Here is a 26,798-nt window from a genome sequence, read left to right as displayed (position 1 = left end):
GCATGCAATGCAAACATGTGATTCATGGTTGAAATAAATCTAATCTAATCTTTCAAGAGACAACAATATGCCCACAGTCTTTAGGCATTCATAATCGGAAGTGAGTCGATGTCTTTTGTTTTGCTAAGTCACAGCATGACTTGAGGGAACTGAGTTTACACTACACTTTACGAAACTTGAAACCACCTTCATCCGTTCTGGGTTTGTGAAATGTTACGCAAGTCATTTCGAACAAATTTCATCGCTAAAAGTTCATGGACATTCTCTTTGGAATCGTCGAATCTACAATGACACGAGCAGTGTGCAGGTGACTTCCTAGCGATCCGCAATCTTTGGTGCAACTCTCACCATGGCTGCAAGGTAAGGGTACCAGCAAGGACTAAGGCCATGTCCGAAAGGTACAAAACCGTACTTGAAGCGAGCATCCTCAGAGTATGGTCTTGCAGTGCGGTCTTGGAAGTCGTAGACTGTAAGTGAAAGTCTTTCGGTTTGCACTTCGACTGCAGCGCCAAATGCGATCAATAGATGAAACTGAGGACTCGTTGTTTTCCCCGCGTTTTAAACACTTGTTTTTCACTATAGAAATCACGTAGCATTTTCAAATGTTTTTCTATAGTGGGATCCATGGGTATTACCGTGCAAATTGTCCATATTCATGTTCGTGCACTTTATTTGACCCAGTAAGAGAGAATTAAAAGAAAACTCAATACAAGCTGTTGACAACTTCTGCATCAGCGTATATAAAAATCCATTTATGAAAATAGTCATGGACAATTTGCATGGTAATACTCATGGGTCGCACTGTACAACATTTCCACATATTAGAAGAACTCCGACCAACAAGTTGCTGGCCTAAACCTGTGTTGCTGGCTTTCTACCTCCTTGATTTTAAACAAATGAACAACGAGTGCAGAAATCACGTGAGCAAGTCTGCAACCATCCGTACTCCGAGCTATGGTCTCGATTACTTATGTACTTGGCGCTTTCGAACCGCACTAGGTGACTTCACTTCCGTGAAGACCATACTTGAAGTCTGTACTTCGTACCTTTCGAACACAGCATGTGGCCCTACTACGGCTCTTTATTTAGTTATTTAAGTATTGGATTATATTGCTGAAAAACAAGTCTTATACAGAAGTTTATTACAATAGATAAATTCCATACAGAATAAAAAAATTAAATAAGTGTACTACGTGATAAAACATACTAAGAAGTATTTATTTTCTGCAAATATCGATGTTATTTTTCGCATTATAGAGTCTCCCCGATGGCGCAGTGGTAGCGTCGCCGCCTTGTAATAAAGGGGTCCCGGTTTCGATACCCGGTGTAGGGACATATTGATCCTGATCCCACTTTAAACTGTAGGTCCAGTCCCAATTAGCCTAACTGTGCATAAAGTGGACTTAAAACCAACTCGCTCGATCGATTGATTTTTCGCATTCTACGTGTAATTTTCTACATAATTCGTGTAAATAAAGCAGTGCAAAAATTTATATTCAGCCTAGAATCAGTGTGACAAGTAACGGGAGGATGCCGGCGACCCCCACCCCCCGCAACACATTTTATTCCCGGCTAAAGAAGATTGTTTTTATCCCTGTCAGGGATGTTTTTATCCTGACGATTCAACCGACGTCCTGGTTCATTTAAAGGTACCAGAGCACTAAGCACATACCCTCGAACTTAGGGAGTTCCCCCCTTTATTATTTAATCTTTATATATACACATTACTTACGAGGAAATAAGATTTATTATAATTTAATGAAAATTAATGCTAAATTTAGATGTTCATCAGTGGCGGCGATTGGGTTCCAAAACTGGTGGGGGCAAGGTCCCAAAACAGTGTACTTTCCTTTGGTAGATAGGTTTAGCATAGAGCGGGAGTGAAAGTGGCAAAAAGTGGGGGTGGGGGGTGAAACTTCCTCCCTCGCCCTCTTAATCACCGCCACTGTTCATCAGCGAAAAAAGAACGGGTGGTTTGTTGGTAATACACACAACACGTTGGAAGTTTCCATAGGTTTGTTCCTTTATTTACTAATTTCACTCTTCCATTCGTGTATTATTATTTTCATTAATTTTAGGATACATATCAAATGCCTTTACAGTGGGATGCGACAGTTGCCATATTCATTTTACGCCATTCAAGGTTCATGAACAAAACGCTAGTTGAAAACCTCTTTACCATGAATCAATGCATTCCCTAAAATCACAGGACAAAAGTAAATTAAGTTAGCGATCTACATTACATGATCTTTGCTTGAATTAATTGAATTGTTTTTAAGTCCACTTTATGCACAGAAAGACAAATCCGGGCTGAACCTAAGGTACCTGACTCCAATATGGCCTATTTTCTGTTTCCAAGTAGTTACATGGTTAATTCAACAAATGAAGTTAGTATGTCATTGAGACTGTCCGAATGACGTGATTGAACCTGTTTGTAGTACGGTAACTTGAGGACAAACAAGCGAAATAGCTGAACGTCGTGATTGTATTCCACGTGATCTATTATCTCTAGTACATGTTATGATAGCTCATAATTTGTACTTTACAACAATGTACTTAGTTTAGACTTTAACCTAAAGTTCTGTTTATGACGAAGGGAAAAATAACACTATGTAAGGTAGACTCAATATGGCCTACATAGGAATGTATGCTGAAGGACATGCGCAAATGTGACATCTGTAACTCTTATTTCACGTAGAATGTGCAGGAGTCAATAAGGATGATGAAGGACCTTTCAGTTTCCCAGACTCAAATCCATGGTCTTCTGGTGATAAGTTATGACACGTCATTTATTACCTTGTTTATTGGTTTGTAAACAAAATGTAAGTGTATCAATATACTTTAGTACCTATAAAAACAATATTTTGGTACTATCTTCAAAATTTCTGTTGCATTTCTGATGTGAAAGAGCAAGATATACGACTAGACCGAACATGTCCTAAACTTTACTTATTAACAAAATCTTCCCTGCACCTATGTTATTATACGCGTATTTGGAACTGACTCCAATTTTCATCAAACGTCCAGAAATGTTCCCTCTTTTGAATCTTGCGATTGGTTTTACCTTTCTGACCTCATGTAGGCCATATTGGGTTCAGGTACCTTATAGCTTAAAGTGCCTCCACCTGTTATCGAACCCGGAACCCATTGATTGCAAGGCGAAGACGTTACCATCGGGGAGACCATCACACTGTATTGGCAGTGATAAAGAAATTGTTACGCACTTCTTGGCCCGTGATTTCATTTATGGAACAGCAAGCCGTGTTAAATTAAGCAAATTTACATGAGAATGTTCAAATTTCCAGACACATTTTGACTGTACTACATACACACGCACACACACTCACATTGCATATTCTCGATCGCCATGTTCACTCATTTTGTTGACAACCCCTGCAGCAATAAGGGTAGTATTCCACAACTTAACAACATTTAAGATGTGCAAGAGATAGGGTGACCGGGACAGTCCCGTTTCAGAGGTTTGTCCCGGTCGTCCCGTCTATATTATTAAAAACCCACTATTTGTCCCGTTTCATAAAAGTCTAGAAGTTATCTTCAAAGCCAGGTCTAAATTTGCGAGCCGGCCTCCGTGGCCGAGTGGTTAGCACATCACGCTACGACCCAAGGTTTCCCAGGTTAGAATCCAGGCCTGAGCGTGGATGTTTGTGAGTGTCCATTCATCAATTTCATCATACCATCACTCATCCTCATCTTTGCAAATAGACAAAATAGCAGAAAAGCGAAGTAAAGTAAACCAAATCAATCAATCAATCAATCAATCAATTAATTAATCAATCTAACTTTGAGAAACATTTCATGCTAAAAAAGATGCATTGATTTATTGTGTTCCGTTATTTGTAGAGCAGCGAATAAGCACGCACGTTTTTACGGAATTACTTAAACTAAAGAAAAAAATCTTGCGTTGTGTGTCTGATATGTGAAGTAAGGTTTTCGGTGAGATTTTTAAACGATTGAGGAAGAATATAGCTGCTCTCAAGAAGATTCGTGCTTCTGCTAAATACAGGGTAATTCAAAATGAATGATGCAACTTTACACAGTTATTATTTATGATAGTATTTATGATAGAAAATCAGACAAGGTCTCAATATAAAGAAGAACTCTGGAAGTTTTACTCACATAACTCAAATTATAAAGATTCAACAACGTGTAACGCGGACAAGGTCCAAACCATAATCAAGTACTTGCTATGCACGAGACAGCAAGTCGTTGTCCACTGTTTCGAAGGCACAAACAATTCGCAGTTGTAACTTTGGCAAATCTTTCGGAAGAGTGAAACATGTGCATTACTACCAAAAACGCATGTGGAAATGTCTTTGCAATTTTGTGAGTGAATCAGTTCTTGATAGCTCCAACACACAATACACCTTCTACTGGTGTAGCCATTTTGCAACACTGGCGATCCTGGTGGAACAGCGGCAAAACTTTCAGAGTTTTTCTTTATATTGATGCCTTGTCTAATTTTCTATCATAAATAGTAACGTCATAATAACTGTGTAAAATTGCACCATTCATTTTGAATTACCCTGTATTTCTGGCATTATTCAACCTCAGCGTAGGACTAACATCAAAGGTTGATCAGATAGGACGAGAAATGATATGTAAATCATGTGGAGATAATAATAATTACTACCTTTTGACAACGCAAGATTAATTTATTGCTTATGATATGTCATCTATGAGATCCAACCTTTAATAAATAATAACAATATGTTAATAGTAACAATAATTTTATATTTATGTCTAATCGATTTTCCAGGAAAGGGGGTTGCGGTAAAGTGATCTCCTTGGGATGTTTTTGAGTCAAAATATTATGGTCACCCTAGTAAGAGAGAATGAATTAAAAAGGTGGTGGACGATTTGCAGTGTAATATTTACGCGCCTCACTGTACAAACAATAATTATTGTGAATATATTTTCCCCCAGAAACCTTCTCCGATTGGCCGTAGTTCTTTCGGTGGTGGCTTTGAGCTACAGCAGGGAAAGCCTTTGGTCGAGAGTGAGGAACGCATCAGCCAACAGCCACCATTTTCCTCACCTGGTGGGGGATGTCTTGCAGGAACTTGTGGGACAGACAAGTCACTCGGAGAAAATTCTCAAGAGGCTTTATTCCAGGAAGGTATGTACTGGTCAAATCAGACATCTATAATAAGTTATTATTAAGTTTAGTCTCTTTGGAAAATGCATAAGATGAGTTACTACAAAAGAATCAGTATTATTTCATATATACGTGGGTTGGAAATTTAAAGCAACCCTGCTGTATGTACGCCATGAAACCGAACTGGTGCTTCTCACTTATACTACATGCTAGTTTGATACCTAAGCTACCTCCCAGTAAATGGACTCTTCCTTCCAACACTAGGCGCATGCGCAGTGACGAGAGGAATAGAGTATCGATGGCGTTGGCGGTCTAAAGTTGTGTAGTCAGAATCCTACTAACGTGAAAGTTCTGGTGATTCTCGCAGTACCTCCAGGACAGACCGTCAATGTTCATTTTTGGAACAGAACCTGGGACCTGCGTTGCGAAAGAAGGGGACACTTTCTGCAAAATCCTCCCATCAGTTTGCAGGACAATGCTCGGGCGCATGTAGCGCAACCCGTGGCTGATTTTTTTTTTTTAGCTCGATGGAGCTGGCAAGTACTCTACCAGCCCCTCTGACTTTGATTTGATCCCTAATATGAAGCTTCTGGACTGTTCCAGAGATTATTCAGGCAGTTGATCGCTCCATTCAATCCATCAACAGAAGAGGCACTGCTACAGGTAGGTATACTACGGCTTCCACATCGCTGGCAACGGTTGTACACAATACTGGTGACTACATCGAAGGGCTGTAATATTTTCACAGATGTATGTCTTTCGTATCATTTGTAAATTAATAGTTGCCACTATTAAATTTCCAACCCACGTATGTGTAGTGGAATGTACAAGTATTACTTGGCAATTTGGCCACGAGTAATTTCATTAATTTTGCTCTTGCATCTTATGCGTGAATCACACGAGGCCAGGGGCCTCCCCCATGGCGCAGTGGTAGCGTCATTGCCTTGTAATCAAGGGGTCCCGGGTTCGATACCCGGTGGAGGCACAAGTGGTTCGGATCCCACTTTAAACTGTAGGTCCAGTCCCGATTAGCCTTACTGCGCACAAAGTGGACTTAAAACACCAAATCAAATCAAATCAAAATCAAATCAAATCACACGAGGCCAGATCTCTATTGGATTTTCCAGTTGGACTTGAACTGGTTGTGTAGTACTGGCTCCGCTGCTAGTTTTTCACTTCACACGATACTTGTTACCATTCTTGTCGGTACACTTTTGTTCCCACAAGACATTGCACAGAGCAGAGAAGATAAAAAGATGGACGAGCGATTTGAAGAACCTAGGAGATTAACTACTGATGTAGCTATATATAAAAAAAGAAAATCATGGACTAGAAATTGGCTCGGAAGAAAATATGGTAATCAATGCGTACTGAACAAGCTTTTTAATGAACTCAGGTGTGCATATTCATACATGAAATACACAGGATTCATTTATTGAAAAACATATTTTGTTCAACTCAATATATCAAACATTTAATACACTGCTAATAAGAAGGATCTTCATTATCGTACACGTACAAATCTCATCGCTTTGGGTAAATTCCTAAATATTAATGAACATGAATTCACATCATCTCTATTACTTTTTCTTTCATGGAGCAGTCAAGGGGTCCTGGGTTCGATAGTGGTTCGGATCCCACTTTAAGCTGTAGGTTCAGTCCCGATTAGCCTTAATGTGCATAAAGTGGACTTAACACAACAAATCACTCAATCAATCAATATTTCATGGAGCAGCAAGCAAACACAACCAGCACTGGAAACCAGAGACAGAAAAAATTTCCCTTCCCAAGCTAACAGATTATCTTCACATGATCAAACTTCCGTTCTGATTGGCTGTTCCACAGAATTTAGTCGAGACAGCCAGTTTCAATTAGAACACGGTCTAGTAGTCAAAACCAGTCTATGCATAACATTTATATTTCAGTCCCTAGGTTCGTATATAATGCAACAAGTACAAACAGTGAATAGACAACTGGGAAAAAAAGCAGTACTATAATTCTTGGAGTTCATTAGTAACATTATCTTGGAGGATTACATGGATTTATTATACGCTGTTTTTATATACATATTTACATAGCTTTTCCACATGCGCATTGACCAATTCAACTAATTTTATTAATTCAACAAAGGCGCACCTATGGCCTAACCATTGGGACTTTCATCAACACAGAGTTAGCTTAACTTTCTTTGTGGCCTACCCTCGACTTAATTATATTCCGGCCACTAACGCAACCTTCTAGTTTTAGTTGCGTTTCCATACGCATCATTCTTACTTAACCCTCTAGGCACTCGGAAACGGCTCGGAAATATCTCATAAAAGCAAATCTTTGCTAATGGGGAACTTGGGGATTGCGAACAGGGGTTGGCTTTACCAAATGCTACATACGAGTAAATATGGGTTTCCCAAATGAAAGTGAAACTCTTGGTATTTTTCTGTAATGATTTATTGGTTGGAATATATGAACATACAGGAAGTAAAAGTGATCCATGGGTGACATATCCTCTACACATAGTCACCTTGTCTGTTCAAGCAAGTGTCCCAGCGCGTCGCAAGGGTATGAATATCCTGAGCGAAGAACGTCCGTGGTTGACAGCGGATCCAATCTTCAACGGCGTCACGGACCTCACATCGTTGGAGAACCGGCGGCCCTTCAGATGTTTTTTAGTGGCCCGAAGATGTGGTAGTCGCAGAGCGAGAGATCGGAGCTGTAGGGAGGATGGTCGATGACTTCCCAGTTGAATCGTCGCAACAGATCACGGCACACCTGTGCAACATGAGGGCGTGCGTTGTCGTGCAACAGAAGAACCCCATTTGACAACATGCCAGGTCGCTTACTCTTGAGGGCCGATTTCAGTTGGTTTAGGGTAGTGCAGTATGTGGTTGCGTTGACAGTCCCGCCTGCGTCCAGCCAATCTGATTTCTTACATACATCGCCACCTACCAGAGCAAATACAAAACTCTGCGTAGTTAATCTACTGGGAAGCTAAGAAAAGGGAATCTAATGTCCACCAAAGCATAATCAAACATGTAATAATATATAAAAATACACATAAATGGAAACATATCTACTTTCAACTACTATCAACACTAGTTTTAAGCGAATCAAGGTCCAACTTGCAACCTCTGCAGTAATATCAGTAGAATGAGCTGAATAAATGTTACCAGGAAAATTGTCCTTGTATACATTTTCTCTTACATCTTACGTGTTTTTAAGGAATGGAATTGAAAGGATGCATGGTGAAGAGGTTACAAACTGCATCGATGCCATTTTGTTTCAATTCTTGAACCTTGTACTGTGATGGACAATTTGCCTGGTCAAATTCATTCATCCTGTTCTACATTGGGTATTGGATACAGTATGGCCGGATGTATAGTACACCGAAAGTTGGCAACACTGTACATCGTTGATATTGTGTAGGAAGCGAAGAACTGTGGCCACATTGTGACATTGGTTCTCATAGACAAGGCCCCGACCCCCCGAACGACTTAGCAAGTACATAAATTAAATAATGAATACTTCTTTGGCATTTGTTGTATAATCGATATGTAATATATATGTAATACATAACATCAAAATATGTAAGTTTCCTGAACCCAATATGGCCTATTTCCTGTTTCCAAGTAGTTACAAGGTTAATTCAACAGATGACGTTGGTTTAGTATTTAGACTGTCCGAATAACATGATTGAACCTGCTGATTGTACCTATGGACAGGGCCGGATTAAGGTGGGTACTATTGATGCTGCAGCATTAGGCCCATTCCTGAAATAGGCCCAGATGAAAGCAGACGAGAATTTTCCGAAAGCTGAACAGTTTTCTTTGCTACATTAATCTGAAAATAAATCTTAGAATGAAATTTGGAGCCCTAATTTCGGACGTCTAGACACAGCGTTACTTATGGGTGGCGCGGAGCCGACTGACACATTTGAAAGTTGAATATATTACGCATGCGCGATAGTTTGAAATGGATTGCGGGGGAAATAAGAAGAGGATAGGATGCCATTTCATATGAAGGCAGCAACAGTCATAATAGGCCGTTGTAGCGTTGAACATTGTGTTTCCTGTGTTCGTAGTTATTTCGAAACGAAGTCAGTGGTTAAAGTGCAGCGAGTGTTCAGAAAACAATTCATTGTTAGCCGACATGGTAACGTACAGTCTCGGAATACCATATTGGCTTGGGTGAAGAAATTTGAAGAAACTGGCAGTGTATGGGATGTGAAACATGGAGCTCCAACAACAGTGCGTACGCCCGAGAACTTGCAGAGAGTGAACGTAGCCCACAATGCTCGGCACGCCAGCAGTCTCTGGGGATTCTTGAAACACCGTGTGTTCAGAAGGCATATCACGACTCTTCAACAACTGAAAGAAGCCATTGTTGAGGAAGTAACGGCTATTGATGAGGAACTACGGAGATAACTTCCAGAGACGTCTGCAACAATGCATTGATGCCAAAGGAGGCCACCTGTCTGAAGTAATTTTCAAAAAATGAGCTTGTAAGTTGTTAGTAATAAAATTGCATACTTCAATGTACCATTACATACGGTTTTCCTTATTCTCCTTCCATTCTTTCATCATCTATGAGCATATCAAATGTGTCAGTCGGCTCCGCGCCACCCTGTACAGTTACTATTATCCTTTGAGCAACGTCAAGGACGTCCACCGCAATTGATAATTTGTGCCGTATTGAAGGTCTGATTCAGGTTGCATTCGACTTAGCGATATTGATAAGGAACTCAACATCTCAGTGGACAGTGTGCACAAGATAGTATATGAGCAACTGAACTTCTCAGACAGGCGTCGTGATGCTGCACGACAACGCCCGATCACACTCAGCCCACAGGACGCGTGAATTGTTATGGCGCTTCCTGTGAGAGGTACTGCACCATCCTCCCTATTTCCCCGACCAGGCACCCAGTGGTTTACATCTCTTCGGACCATTGAAGAACCACCTGTGTGGTAGGTGATTCACAAGCGATGCGATGCTGTCATGACGTGGCATCAGGGAATTGAAGCATATTTCTTCTATTGATGCCTTGATGTACCGTTTAAACAGATGTTTGGACAAACATGGTGAAAGTAATGTGTATCAGTGCCATACTGCTGCGTATCAGTATATCTGTCTGTGGAATTAAGTTTGTCCATGAGAGCTCTTGTTACTTTACTTTTTGATTCACCCTCGTATACCGAAATTCAGAACATGCACTGTTTTATTTAATTTTGTAAGTATACTGAAAAATACTACTTGTATCAACACAACATCTGCATCAACATCTGTATCAACACAACATTTGATTATATACAGAACAGTCAGTGTACATGTTCCAAATGTTGTCTATCCAACAGCAAACATTTTTCATTACAACCCTGTAAGCAGCACGTACAGATTAATTTAAAAAATCCGAGATCTCAGTGATTCAGTGATTCATATACCCCCCAACCCCCTTTAAACATTTTCACAGATTAAATCCATTAACATTTTGGTCCAAAGTTTATAATTTACCCCCCCCCCCTAAAATCGTGCATGCACCCGTCAAACTTGAAAATTCTGGATAAACTGTTGCTCACTCTGAAAGGCTAAATAATTCCCTATATTCCCTATTCCCTAAATTCTCTAAATAATAATCTGAAAAGTCAGCCACCTTAACCCAATATGGCCTACCTAAGGTTTTCGATTGTTTCTAATGACGTACAAAGTCAAACTTTGTCAAAACTTATCGAAAGATTCAAAAGACGGGACATTTCTGAACGTTTACTGAAAATTGGAGCCAACTCCAAATAATAACATGGGTGTACAGATTTTGTAAGGTTTAGGCCATATTGGGTACATATGTACCCAATATGGCCTAGTAATATATTTTGTTGTTTCATATCAAAAAGTTCAACAGAAATTGCAAAGAAAGTTCCACAATGTTGTTTTATAGATAGATAAGTATATTGATACACTTACATTTTATTTACAAAACGACATAATGAGATTTCACAAAGAAATAACATCGTTTACAAACCAATATGCAAGGAAGTGACATGTCACATTTACTTGTCTTTCACGACACATTCCTATCTATGCCATATTGAGTCCACCTTACATAGTGTTCTTTTTTCCTTCGTTTTAAACAGGACTTTATACTAAAGTCTGAACTAAACGCATTGTTGTAAAGTACAAATTATGAGCTATCACAATATGTACTAGAGATATAAACACCTGTCACTCGGAAGATGTAGTAAGTAATGTTTAGTGCAATATTAGATCACGTGGAACACAGTCACGAGGCCCAGCTATTTCGCTACTTTGTCTTCAAGTTACTGTTCCATAGGCAGGGCCGGATTAAGACGAAATTGGGCCTGATGCTGCAGCGCAAATTGAGCCTGATGCACTTACATACCATGATTAACATATGAATGGCTTATTGCATAAAAGGACCTGAGTCACATTTTTGAGGTATCGGAGTTAATGGTATTTTTTATTTTCCCAGTTACAGACACATCTTTTAGTGCAGAAAGGACGCCAGTCACACGAGTCTATAGCTAAGAAAATGCACAGTCAAAAGTGTACTTTTATGCAGAAAGGTACCTGAGTCACTGACTCGGGTCCTTTTCTGCAATAAACTTAGCCGTATTTATACATTGTACGAACTGTGTATGCTAATCTGTAATGCAGCTCGGGGCGGTAAAAATACTGTCAAACTTATTGACACCAGTAGGCTAACATTATTGATTTCACAGCGTGGTAGCCTCATGTCTACAAAAAATGTGGCATCTGTGCCGGAAACTACCATGTGTTCCTACAAGAAGAGGCATTATTTTCAGATTTCCAAGTATCATTACTTTGAATAATGTGTTGAACATAAGGGTACTGTCAAGGTTTCCGAATTCATCAAAGGTTTGACGTCCCACACCTTCTATCTGTCCAAAGGTGCAAGAATTGTAATTCCTACGCCACGTACGTTCCCAGTTGCACGTATGCCGATCAAGCTTACTAAATTGAAGAACATACGAACTGCCTTGTCGTATGTACCAGATGACATCAAAGGATTTTATGAATATATTCTTCAGTGTCCCACTCCACGTGCCAATGAAACAAACTCAGATGTAGAGTATCACATGCATGTATGAGCTCGTACATTATTGTGCTTCAGCCCGACCCTGTGGCCGAGTGGTTAGCACATCGCGCTGCGACGCCAAGGGTCCCGGGTTCGAATCCCGGTCGGGCTTGGTTGTTTGTGAATGTCCATTCATCAATTTCATCATTTCATCATTTCAACACTCATCCCCATCTTCGCAAATTAGCCAAGAGGCACAAAACGCGAAGTAAAATAAACTAAATCAATCAATCAATCAATTATTGTGCTTCAAACACCAACAATAAAGTCCAGAAATTGCAGTACACTGTCATTTATTGATGAATCTATAATTTTCTGTGGCATATATAACATAACATAACCTAACCTAGCTTATGTGGTAACGACAAACGGGCGTTTGTAGAATATTTCTTGTCTTATTTCCCACAGTTTCCAGTTTTATTGCAGAAAAGTACCGGAGTCACCACTTTTTCATCTCCACTGTCTCTAGCAGCATACTGCAGGGGAAAGCATTGAGGGTTGCAAAATTAACTATTCATTATGCTGAATATTTGAGCCAATAAAGGCACATTTCTTTCTTACACTATCAATATTATACGATTTTTCGTGTTTTTCTCAGAATTGTGCAAAAGTGACTTAGGTCCCTTTCTGCAATAAGAAATATTCTGCAATATATGTATAGTTTAATGTTTTTCTTGTTTCTTATGTTTTTTTATTATTATTTTTGTGATTATGATAAGGTACCATGAAATGATCATGAGAGGTGCGCTAGTGCTGCTTACTTATATTACTGTTTTTCGAGCCTTAGCAAGCGCTAATTCTTCGTTCGTGTCAGTGAAGTCAAGGCTGCGCAGCAGCTCATGCTCAATGCTCATAAGCGCCAGCATGCTTAGCCTTTCCTGCCTCATTGAAGACCGCAGCTCTCCTTTGACTATTCCCAACTTTGAGAAGCTCCGTTCACCGGAGGCATTGGACACCATCATGCACAGATAGATGCGCGACGCAATCTTCACGTTTGGAAATGCCTGAGAAAGGTTCAACGATGGCAGAAGGCTGTACATGGTAAGCTCTGCTTATTCGTTCACAGTCACCGGTTTCTGATTGCGCATAAATGCAGCAAACTGTACCAGCTCAGCCGCCAGTGTGTCTTCCAAGTCATGTGGATACGAGGAAAGGAGATTCTCTGCTTTTTCCTCGATCTGCTCAATGCTCAATGACGTTAGCTCCGAGAGAAATCCGAATGTTTTACAAATATCGTCATGTGCCTGCATCCGCTTTTCCAGTTCAGCTAACAGACTGTCGATCATGACCAGATACGTCTGAGTTTTGAACGTTTCCCTTTGGCTGAGATCTGCTTCGTTTGCAGCTCCTTCATCAGGCATTCGCTTTCGCTTACGGCCTCGACGACGCTCATCTTTGCATTCGCCGTGTTGAACCATTTCGGTCGCCATCTGCTCATACACGTCAAATCTATCCCGTGCAAACTGAACCGTGTCGACCAGTGATGCCATCAAGCCAGTAGCCGTATTCAGGCTTACTGTAGGATCTTGGAGGCTAATGCTCGTACTGTTGAGACGGCCAAGGATATCGTTCCAGGCAGTCCCCATAACTGCTGTCTCAAGTTCGTTCATCCTGCGTGAAAATCCCGCGCTCTGGTTTCTCGTATCTGCCTTCTGCTCCGTATCTGCCGAAAGCTCATCCAGGACTTCCTGAATGCTCTTCCACCCTTCTATCACCGCTTTGACAGCTTCTGCACGTTCACACCATCCTGTTCCAGGCAAACCCTTGAGCGTCAGCCTGCAGAGATTCTTTACTTGCTGCCAGCGATATGTTGAGTCAGACAGGAAAACATATAGTCGGTTGACAAAATAAAAAAAACTGGGTACAGCCACTGCATCTTTCAACAGCCTGATGTGCTACCAGGTTTAGGCTGTGGTTGAAGCATGGAATAAAAGCGGCGTATTTACATTCTCGCTTCACAATTGACTGTACTCCATTGTACCGCCCTGACATGTTTGACGCATTGTCATACGACTGGCCTCTGCCGTTAGTAGTATCCAAGACTTTTTTCTTCAGAAAGTTCAGAAGTATGCTAGCCATCTGCTCCGCCGTGTGTCTCATCACATCATAGGCATGAATGTCAGGAACCGTTCGACTGGACCATCGGGCAGAACGTACCGGATAACAATCGTTAGCTGATCGAGGTGTGATACGTCAGGTGTCGAGTCAATGGAGACAGAGAAATACTTCGCCTCCTCGGCTTCTTTCAGGATGGTGTCCTGCACCTTTCGTCCAATGAGCTTCACCAGTTCATCGCATATTGTAGATGACCTTTCCCGTGGTTGGCATAGTTTCTAATATGGCTAGCCAGCAGAGTATCATACTTCGCCATCAGCTCAATGATGCCAAGGTAGTTACCATTATGAGCGGAACCTATGATCTCATCCGCGCCCCTTATAGCAAGACCACGCTCAGCTAGGAATATCAGTGTATCGATGAGCCCCTTCACTATCTGGCGCCAGGAACACCGCTCTTCCTCTACCTGTTAGCGCCTAGGTAGTCAACACGACCGGCTTCCATCTGTCGGGTCACAAAAGGACAGCATAGACTCGCGATGACAATCGCTGCTTTCATGCATTTTTATGCTGGATTCGCCTGCCCTCCAGTTGTCAAAACCGCTAGAAACGAACTTGGTTGCTTGAACAGCACTGCCGCCGAACAATCTGCATGCAAAGCAGAACATCTTCCCTGTCGAAGGCGAGTATCGCATGCATTGTCTATAGGATTTTTCGCCATTGAGCGGATGCGTACTCACGAAGAAAGTCTTTGTGCATCGACGTTGGAACGACTCGCCTGCGTATCGTCTGGCAGTTTCTTCAAACTTCGATTCAGTGTGTTGGCAGTCCTTTTTTACTTTTCTTGCTCCAATATTCTCGACTGTCGTCATCGTTGATTTTACCCCACTGTCCCAAATCATTGGTGAAATTTTCCAGCGTCGGTGCTAGCATAGACGTAGCTACGGGGTGTGCCGGGTGTGCCTAGGCACACCCTAATGGGCTGCTTTATCGAGGAGAATTAAATACAAATATTTCAATAAGAGAGAAAATAAGCGGCAGTTTGTAAGAAGTTGAAAATGTAATTACTTGGTACAAACGTGTGCATTATCGCTGATGAAACGAGTGTCTAAAGATTTTCGATTTTTTGATGTCATTGGAGAAAGAACATATTTACTGCATCTACTTTGTACTGCAGCGCTTTTCTTCTATACCTGTCACAAGCTGCACGTGTGAGAGAGAGCTTTCTCCAAGCTTACCCAAGTTAAAACTAAATTAAGAGCAACTCAGAAGCAGGATAGATTGGAAGCCCTGCTCTTGCTATTTGTGGAACAGGAAAAAGCTTCGTCTATTGATGTAAATGAAGTTATTGAGTTTAAGAATACTGTACCTTTTGACAGACGTTGTTATAGATGACGTGTATTTTGATGTATCTGTTTGTAACATTTATGAACATTTTGTGTGTGTGTAATTTCCATGCAATTTGATTTTTTCTACTACATATATTCAGAAATTTTCAACACTTTCATTTAGTGAATTTATATTCCTTTACAAACACCACTGCAGTTAAAGAGCCACAAGTGATTGTGTTGCAAAATATGCTATTTAAAAGGTACAAGACCTCATTTTTTTTCTTTGTGCACACCCTAATATAAAGTTCTAGCTACGCCTATGGGTGCTAGTGCTTCAGCGATAGCGTCTCCTTTCACCTCTTCTCTCTCCCCTGAACTTTCCCGCTCTTTATTCTCTCTTGCCTCGACAGGTTCATCTTGTTTGGCCTGGCCTTCAGGAGCACTCGAACTCGCAATTGAATCCGACGCAGACGATTGAGACAAAAGCTATTTTATAATACACATTGTTATGTATTACTGGACACTACCTGGTATCTTCACACACTTTCATATACAGTCAGCAAACCAAAGCCGTAAACTGAGGAAAACCGAAAACAATACGAGTTGAAACACTCCGATACACTCTCTGCCTCTGTATAGAGTAAACTAACTCCCTGTCCGATGCTAGCTTCGTTTGGAGCAGAAATACACGCACACAGCCCGTGACCTTGAGGTGCGCGCGCAACTGTCTGCCACTGCTGAACTGATGCGAGAGGGAGATCGCTTCGGCTCAACCTCAGTGCAGAAGCTGGTATTTGTTCTATGTGTAGCGAAGAAATGGAAGGGTTTTATCTAGATATTATTGAATAATTGTGTGATTATAATGACATAATATATTGTTACGTTATTGCATTCCGAAGCAATGCTACGGTAGCTTACATTGTATGCACGCCACTGATCAAAGTAACAAATCTGTGCATACGAGCATACCGGCAGTAATTTATTTCCAATTCGGCCACTGCTAACAGCTCAACCAACTGACGATGAATTTCTGCTGGCGAGGTGCCCTTTAGACGCAAAAACCTGATCACACTGCGCACTTCCAAGCTTGAGCATGTTTCCAACTGATATTGTGAGGGTCTGACGCAACATATGGGCCTGGGGTCTCCCCGATGGTGCAGTGGTAGCGTCGTGGCCTTGTAATCAAGGGCTCGATACCCGGTGGAGGCACATAGTGATTCGGATCCCACTTTAAACTGTAGGTCTAGTCACGATTAGCTTTACTGTGCATAAAGTGGACTTAAAACACGAACTCAATCAAAATCAACATATGGGCCATCTAACTGCTATGCGATAAGGCTGTCCCTGGCGGGCAATTCGAAGAACAGGAGGTGTATGATATCCGTGAGAGCTCTTGTTACCTTACTTTTTGAATCACCCTCGTACCATATTTATAAACATTTGATTAATAACTGAATTTTGTATCTCTATTGGTTGTATTGCAAGGGATCAAAACGTATGTTTGTTTTTAAAGGCAATCATGATTTTATTTTGTGTTTTCTTCTTAGATCAATAAGACTGTAACATGTTGAGACTCTATGTATGTCATCATGGGCGTCCAGAAGGGAGGGGGGGCAATGGAGGCCACGATCCCCCTGGAAAATATCAATCTAAAATTACAATCAAGTAATTTATGTTAATTATTATAAGAGCGTTGAAGGAACATGATAACTTCAAAATAAAGGAGTGTTTTTTTTAGAGAGCAGCAGATTTGAGACAAATATACCTCTTACGCCCCCTCCCCTTATTGTGAAAAAATGCCTATCTTCTGTCTCGCTGGAAATATACTGCGGTCGTTGTATGTCATTGGCCTCATTGTACAATAGGATCCATTTGTATTACCGTGCAAATTGTTCATCACCATGTTCGTGCACTTTATTTGACCCAATAAGAGCTTCAAAAATGAAAATAAAAACCATACATAAAAATAATTTTATTTACATAATGACATATGAGATTTCGACAAAGAAATAACTTTGTTTACAAACAAATGGTGCTACTTTTTTCCTTCATTATAAACAGAAATTCAGATTAAAATCTAAAATATTTACATTGTTGTAAAGTACAAATTGTGAGCTATCATAATATGTACTAGAGATATATACAGGGTGTCATTTTAATGGCGCCCACGGACCACAGATTCATATAGAGAACATCAAAACAAACAACTTTTCTCAGTAACATTTCTTTTGTTCGTGCGTCGATTCGACGCTACAGCCGTTCAAAAAAGACCCTCTTGCCGCCAGGATGCTGGCAACCCAACATAACATTTGATCGTATCTGTGACGTCATTTCCTGCGGCGAAACAGCACACGGCAGGGTTGCAAGTAACACACAAATTTTGTGAAAAATGACAAACTACCAACCATATTATTAGCTGTAAAACGAAGCGAGAAACGCGTCCAGAAGATCATCATCATAGCCTACCAGCCAGAAGATCAGCAATCATCTCCGGGGGAAGGGAGAAGTGAACCAACGATATGGGAATGGTAAAAAAAACGTATTCAAAATGAAGTGTCAATATCGAATTTTGTCTCAGCCTACATATCAAATATCAACAACAATACATTTTATTGGACTTACAGCTTACATGTGGCTGTTTACGCCCAGCTACATGTCAAATATTTGCGAATCTCGTTGCAAGGTTGATATCTGCAGGTTTGTGTCCAGATGCCTTGTGGTAGTTTTGTGCTGATAACGGAAGTATCCGAGGTTCACGTTGTTACATTACGACTAAAAGACGTACAATCACATTAACAATGTAATGATGAATCAGTAGCGAATATACTGCCCTGTTCAGAGTTGTAAACTATTACATGTGTATCCGGTGCATAGATAAACACTGTCGTTGGAGAGCTTGTATTACTACTACTTATATCCCTATATTTTCCACCATTTTTGCTACTTGCCTCATAATGAACTGATTATACATTATATTATGTGTTACTTACCTTTGGAATTTTGAGTGCTTTCATTTCGATTTTCTTATCTGTTCAGTGTGTCACAGATAACTAGTACCAGAAGGACGAATTGGATAGACTAAATTGTAGATGCCAACTTAGTAACTAGATTTGTAAATATTTGACATCTAAGTCGAGGCAAAATTCGATATGGCCATTTCCATTTGAATTATATTTCCTTTCTACCATTTTTAGGTTATTTTGTTTACTTCCTGTTAGGTTGCAGAACGTGTTTTCTCGTTTTGTTTTACGGTAATATGGTTGATTGTAGCTATGTCATTTTTCATAGCATATGTGTGTTCCTAGCAATCCTGCAACCCATCGCTTCACGACGGGATATGACGTCAAAAATGCAATCAAATGTTGTGTTGGGTTGTCAGCATTCAGGCGGCAAAACGGGCTTTTTTGAATGACTGTAGCGCTGAAACGATGCACCAACGAGAAAAATGTTACGGAGAAAAGTTGTTTGTTTTGATGTCCTCTATACATTTGCGTGGTCCGTGGGCGCCATTAAAATGACACCCTGTATATAGCTGTCACTTTGGAAGATGTAGTAAGTAATAACTTGACTATGCAATATTAGATCGCGTAGAACACAATCACGAGGTGTAGCTATTTCGCTTCTATGTCCTCAAGTTACAGCACTATAGGTACTACAGCCAACAAGTTCTATGACGTATTTCGGACAGTCTAAATGACATACTAACATCAGAATTAACCTTGTAACTACGTGGAAACAGCTAAACGGCCATCTTCGGTTCAGGTACGTTACATACTTTCTTTAAAACCCTCGTAGTTTATTTCTGCCATACTGTACTTATTCAAACAAATTGATTCCTTCCTCTCTATTCTCAGTATTTCCTGCCTGTCAAATCTACGGAGGAGAGCTTTCCGTGCAGCACAACCAAGTCCCGCTCACCAGCGCCACCTACGACTGTTCACGAACTCAAACCCGGTGATATCGACGTTGTCGCTGCGATCGGGGATAGTTTAACAGCCGGAAACGGAATCGCAGCGAAAAACTTGCTTCATGTGCTTGGGGAAAATCGTGGGATTTCTTGCTCCATAGGTGGGTATGCTTACTTATTTTGAAGCCACTGATTCAGAGGCAGTAAAAACTCTAAACAAGCAGCTGCTTCCTTCAAGTGTTAGGCCTGCTTTAGACGAAAGCACTTTGTTTAGCATTTTTTTGGAGACACTTACTGGTTCTTATCCCACTTTAAACTGTAGGTCCAGTACCGATTAGCCTTAATGTGTATAAAGTAGACTTAAAACACAAACTCAATGAATCAATCAATCTTTAGCATTTTTCATAGCCAAAATGCTACCGTGTAAAGTGAGATATTTTATGGCATTTCAGTTACCATGTCATATTTCATGGCATTTCTCAAGGATAGGATCGGTACTATTCCGTAGCATAACCAATCAGAAGCGACCTCTAGGTCACGAGTGCAGATGTAATGACGGCCGAGTGAAATGTAAACAATGAATCACTTCACATTTTTAAAAGCCAATAACTATTCAACGGAGAGAAATAGCGTTTCTTATAAAATGGTTTTAGGTACAAAGCAATGGCGCTGCTTAAATATATACTTCATAACTTGTACAGTACACGTATGGAAGAATATTTTAATTGTTTCAATTGTAAACACCGTGCACTCGCCATATATGGTGTAACTCAATGTGCCTTTCGTGCTGTATGTATTATACATTGTAATTGCAAAACCTAACCGAAATATTTCATGAAAATGCTTCCGTGTAAAGTACTATCTGTTACAAGATTTTTGGAAGCATTTACACAGCATTTATGCTAACAAAAGTGTTAAAGGAAATGCTTCATTCTAAAGCAGGCCTTAGTAAATACACTCCCAGCTGCTCATTTACAGTTGGGCATCTTCACATTATTTTTTTAAAAAAGAAGCACATTTTTACTTTCAAGAATTAATTTATAGAATAATGTACATAAGGACTTTGTAGATATCTGAATCACTTTTGATGAAAGTACATTAATCTCGTAATCATAAAATAGTGTATATTAATCTCTAAGAAAGGACACAAATGAAAAAAAATATATGTACTGATGGGGGTGAAGCTCATGGAAATATAACATGTAAACTGTAAGCACACTTGAATTTCTCTTGATTTACATTTCAGTCATTTTTATACAAAAATAGTAAATATTTTGTTTATAAAAATATACAAAATACTAATCATGTTAAACAGTAAATAAACATAGCAGCTGATATTTTGCAGACTATTATTAAAAATTGCCAAACTTCAGCTACAAATACTTTAAAAAACATTTTAAGTTACAATTATAGAGTACAGCCAGACTATTTTCACTGGAAGAAAAGTTACTGAAATTATTATATTTTCATTAACACACTCAACAAATATTTCCATAGTAGGTTCATATACAGGGTGTCTCAATAGTAATACCGCAAACTGACACAGGTGAAAGTACACTATAATAGAAGCAAAAAGTCTCAGTAAACATGTGTCTGCTAACGAGACGTTTTCGAGATAATTGCGAATGTGTACTTACAAGCCGCCACATGTCCATCCTATTTGATTCCCACGCTATCTCTCGTAAATGTTCTCTATTGTAAACGAAGAGCAATCCTCGGAACGCGCAATGAGTAAACACTCGGTGTTTATAAAATGTAATAAGTGACAACACATTCGCACACATCATTAGCATTTTAGCAACTAGGACGACGTTTACAAACAATGAAGTCAGTGGCGGCTTATAACCACACATTCGCGATTATCTCGAAAACGGCTCCTTTGCAGACTCATGTTTACTGAGATTTTTTTTGCTTCTATCATCGTGTACGTTCACCTGTGTCAGTTTGCGCTATTACTTATGATACACCCTGTATATGGTATCAGAAACAGAACACTGTATATTTACATATAATTAATTATTTGCTTTATTCTTCTTCTTCTTTTCCTTATTCCCTTATGCCGTTAAGCGTCGGGTACCTCGTTCTGTCCATCTCATCCACTTCGTCCGGTCTCTACCCATTCTTCTCATTTCGTTCTTAATTTTTCCATATTTTAGTTCTATCTTTTCTATTCTGTCTTCCCATGTATTTCTTGGCTTGCCTCTTTCTACTCTACCCTCATCTCCATCACTTGCTTGGCTTTTCTATCTTCATTCATTCTATTTACATGTCCATACCACTTCAGCTGGCGTTCCTCTACTACTTCAGTCATTGTCTTCTTTTGTTTTACCTCTTCTCTTATTCTTTCATTTCTTATTCTGTCTCTTCGGGTTCTCCCCATTATTCTTCTGAGATATTTCATCTCTATTGCTTGAAATGTACTTAGATGTTTATCTTGGAGTGCTAAACTCTCCGTGCCATAGACCATGATGGGAACTACAATTGAGTTGTAGAGTTGCATTTTTGTTTTTGTACTGATCTCTCTTTTTTCCGACTAAAGTGTTAGTCATTTGATAATATGCTGATGCTGCCTTCTTTGTCCTATTCATTATCTCTTGATCAATTTTCCCACTGGTATGATAGTTCCTAAGTATTCATATGCTTCTACAGGGAGGTTATTTCAGTCGTTCACCGCCAGCGTGTCGGCCGTTCGGCGGACTCTTCATGCAACAGGTCCCGGCAAATTGCGTTCAGGAAGTCCGCAACAGAAACTGCTTGTTTTGTAATGTTTCCACTTTTCACAATTACAGTTACAATTACAATTGAAATAAGCACGTACCTTGTCGCAAGGATGCTGGAAAGGTGTCCTCCCACATACAAATATTTCTGGCACCTTATTTCTGACATCTAATCTTAGATTAATCATCGCTACTTTATCCTCAGTTGTCAGAAAGGGAAGACAGCATCCCGGCGCATAAAGCAAACCGAAAGCGTAAAATGATATTTAAAAGTAATAATAATGATGATCACTAACCTCCTGTGTTATAAGAGATGTTGAAAATGACCTCCTTCAACAGCAATACAACGCGTTTCTTAGGTTCAAGAGATCCTGTCTCTCGTAATTCCCTGACCACTTTTTCTTTGCAAGAATTCGTTTTCACGTAATTATCGTACATAAAAACTCTCTGTTCAAGACTATATTTGTTTAACTACATAAGTTATGAATGAATAACAATTAACACACAATAAAGCACTGGCCATGAGTAGCACATTACAATAACACAGTATAAGCAACACGCGTACTGATAAACGCAAACAGAAGTGAATATGAACGTACACTTGACGTCTGGTAGCCGACAGTGTTGCTAACCATTTTTCGGCAATGTCCCTACAGACGTAGTCAAAATGTCCCTACAACTGACCAAATGTCCCTACGCCAAGTAAAAACAACACCTCATGAGCATGCAAAACAGAAGATAAAATATACACATTTACTTACCAAATCTTTCTTCTCGGTGCTTCCACAATTAATGAAGGAGCGAATTTCCAATACATGACCCCTCCCCGATTTTTGTAATATTTTGCATACTCACTAAATTGAGGCCTCCTAATCACGAATTTGAAGTTAAAATTTGGGGGGTCACGTGTAGAAATTGCAAAATAAGTTAAATTGAGTGGTCCGCGATCGGCACGATTGCTCATTATTTACCGGAAGATTTTGTGTTTCCAATACTTAAAATACGAAATATACATTCCTGATATTACTACGACCCCAAATTTTAACTATGTTTGCCTATCCTATCCTAACCTAACCTAACCGTACCTGAATGGTTCGTGGGGCTATCCGTCAATGGTTTGTGGGGCTACCCGTGCATGTTTTTTTCGAGCCCAAATTTTAACTATGTTTGCCTTGCCTAACCTAACCTTACCGGGAATGGTCAGTGGGGCTATTCCTGAATGGTTTTGCGGTAATTGTGATTACGAACCGATAAAAAATATTATTTTCGTAGCACTTTAACGGCAAACGTTCATCATCGAAGACGCCATTTTCGTATCCTGCAATTTTATGATTGATGTACTGTTGCCAAATTTACCTGTAATCAAATCAGTTCTTCTACATCGTGATTGTCGCTGTCACATGTAAGCACGTTCTTTGGGCAATATACTGAAATCCATAAGTTTATTAATTAGCCCACAGCCATCCTCCTGCACACTCCACCTAACAATCTGTACAACGTTAACAACTTTTTTACTGTTCTCTTCCGCCATTCTTACACGATCCATGCTCTCCAAGTATGAAATCAACAGTGTGGCAACGCTGTAGACAGCGTAACTAATTGTAATTTGTTCATATCAACAAATATGGCTACCATACTTGTATACAGAGAATCATTGCGAGAATTGAAAAGCTTATTTTACAACTTCTACACGTTAATGAACATTTTTTCCCCCTCACCACAACATGTTAACTTGAGATAAGTCATCACGAATAATTATTTCGTGAGTATAAGACGTAGCATAGAAATTACAGACTGGTCCGGTATTGTAAATTCTTGCCTTAATGAATAATAGGGGTGTGCGGGACAGAATGTTTTGGGTCGGGACGGGATCGGGACGGTAATTTTTTTAAATCCCGACATTCGGGACTGAAAAATTTGCAATTTCCCGACCAAGTCGGAAAATTTTCTGGACGGGAAATGTTCGAAATTTCCCGAAGCACTGGAAATCTCGAATTTTACAAGTCATTTTCACTTTAAGTGATTGTTTTTGCATTTCTAGAATAAAAACTTACAACTTTCGATAAGTTCCAGAAACTTACAAGGCAGAAAACGTCGAGAATTAACGACTTTTTAAAGTAAAGAATCCAGCACACCCCTAATGAATAACGTTGAGTCGTTTACTGTTGATTATGTTATTTGACGTCATACATGCTGCTGCTGTGAAGAGATAGATGTTGGTTGGTGATGCTGTATTTCCTGCAGTCTTTAACAATTTTGGTCCCATTTTATTTCCCTTTTTTTGTTTTTGTATCACTTAACATTGAAAATATTCTTTCCGTTTCCGCGTTAGAATGCGGCAATGTTAGCACTATTTTCGCGAGAGTGGAAATGTTTTCAAAAAGTTTTTGGTAACCGATAACATGTTCCAAAATTCTGATGGAGATTTGTTAGTTAGTTCTTTTTTCTCCTCCTCGCTAAAGTATCCAGATAAACTAATTCATAAAATGTAATTTACCAAGATTGAAAAAAGTACCTACGTTTTCCCTCATTTGGCAAAATCTGTCCCTACGTTCCTACGCGGGCGAAATTTAGTGAAAAGTCCCTATGCGGAGGGACATGTCCCTACGGTTGGCATCACTGCCGACACGTGCAGTATGAAGCGCCCTCTCGCGGCTGACAACTCACCCAACCCCCGATAAGCTGCAGGCGCTGTCGCGACAACTGAGGATAAAGCAGCGATGACTAATCTAAGATTAGATGTCAGAAATAAGGTGCCAGAAATATTTGTAATTGCGAGGGCACCTTTTTCTGCAATCCTTGCGACAAGTTAAGTTCTTATTTCAATTGTAATTGTAACTGTAATTGTGAAAAGTGGAAACATTAGAAAACAAGCGGTTTCTGTTACGGACTTCCTGTAATGCAATTTGCCGGGACCTGTTGCATGAAGAGTCCGCCGAACGGCCGACACGCTGGCGGTGAACGACTGAAATAACCTCCCTGTACTTTCTCTAGTTGTTTCCCTTTAATCAAACTGTTCAAATATTTTACAAGGCCGTTTACCAGAAAAAGTATTTCTATAAAAAAAAACATATAACTATATGGATAGTGCCGAAAACCATATAAGCAATTTTAAGCGTGTTTTAAAATATATATATAAAAATAGATTTAAATAAAAAAAATTAAAATTATTTTTTTAAATATGAATCATGATTTTTATCCACCTTGCTTCACAATAACGAAGGTAAAATCTCCAGAACTGAGGCTGCAAAGGGGCACTCAGCACGCACCTGGACAAACGGAGGACAACATGACCAAAGATAAAATTGCCCTGGGCACGAGTCCAGGCGCAGTGTCTCGTTGGCCTGCCTAACCAGAAACTCACCCCTCGAGGTCAATTGCCTGACTGATCATTACTGCCGACCTCTCTCGGTCTTTTCTTTGTTCCATAAACTACAGTGCGTTCAGTTTGGCTCGGGGCCGAGTTAGCGCGCGACTGCAGACGGCGGGGCATGGTGCAAATCCCGGTATTTTCGAGCTGTGACGTCCCGCTTGTTTTCAAGCACATATCTCTAGGATGCAGACAATTATATGTATATTGCATAACGAGTACTAAGACTAACCTGTGTTATAAGAGTTGTTCAACGTGGTAGCCAACTGCATTCACACATTCCCGGAATCTTCTGATTGACTCGGAAAAGTTTCTCTTTCGTAATTCTTGTAAGTTCTGTTTCTCATAATCTCAGAACAAGTTGCCTCTTTCTCTGCCATGGGATTTCTGTGAAAATTGCCCAAAAACATCTCGACATGATTCAGTTTACACTTAATGTCATACATATTTTTTTTTTGTTCTAAGGAAATATTCGGCTGACATTTCAATGGTCTCACAATCGTATTAAACACACACTGGAATTTCACAGAAAAACTAACACACAAACGTACACACACACAGGCACTGAAATTAGAGAGAAATTACACTGCACGCTAAAACGAACAGAACAGTAGGATTTTTCTCAGGGGGGCAGAATCATATAATATTTTATTACTACTACTCTTATTGCTATTATTTCTGTTATTATCATTGGTATGATTATTATTACTTTACAGATCATAAAATTCAAATTGAATTGTAAATACTTTGGCGTTGTACACAAGTTTAGATTAGAGTCTACTATTTAGATAGGAACTGGATTCGCCTTTCTTCCTTTCGATAGACATCTATTACTTTGTTGATGAACAGTTCTTTGTCATTTTGTAATTTTTCACAATGCACAGACATCAATCAGTCAGAGACCACTTAATGTATTGTCCTTCATGGTACCTCTGATCCATATTGTTACGTGCCGAAGGGTACTGTAAAATTATACGTAATAATAATCATAGTTCCTGTACCTTACAGCCTGTAAGTTACAGAAAGCAATATATTTTCGTAATACAATATCACTACAATTTCACCATTCCAATTACGTTAACTCTTTCCAGGAATCTCAGGGGCGGGGGCAAGTGCCCCCGACCTCCACCTACGGGCGCCCTTGACTGTAACTGCGTCTAGTGTTTAACCCGTAAGGACGAGCGTATGGGTAAAACATATC

The 26,798-nt window shown here is 39.8% G+C and overlaps 1 protein-coding gene across 1 annotated transcript in view; it reads left to right on the top strand.

Moving 5' to 3' along the window:
• The first annotated feature begins 349 nt into the window (after nucleotides 1-349).
• The window catches only part of LOC145981188 (phospholipase B1, membrane-associated-like), a 101,234-nt gene continuing 74,785 nt past the window's right edge, over nucleotides 350-26,798 (top strand). The window contains exons 1-3 of the mRNA XM_083114307.1: nucleotides 350-360; nucleotides 4,945-5,137; nucleotides 19,458-19,671. Of these exons, the coding sequence (XP_082970433.1) occupies nucleotides 350-360; nucleotides 4,945-5,137; nucleotides 19,458-19,671 (418 nt within the window). The remainder of the gene's footprint in view (nucleotides 361-4,944; nucleotides 5,138-19,457; nucleotides 19,672-26,798) is intronic.

This window comes from Lepisma saccharinum, chromosome 29 (assembly GCF_977018435.1).
Source record: "Lepisma saccharinum chromosome 29, izLepSacc3.1, whole genome shotgun sequence".
Lineage (NCBI taxonomy): Eukaryota > Metazoa > Arthropoda > Insecta > Zygentoma > Lepismatidae > Lepisma > Lepisma saccharinum.
This window is presented reverse-complemented; position numbering and strand designations above follow the sequence as displayed.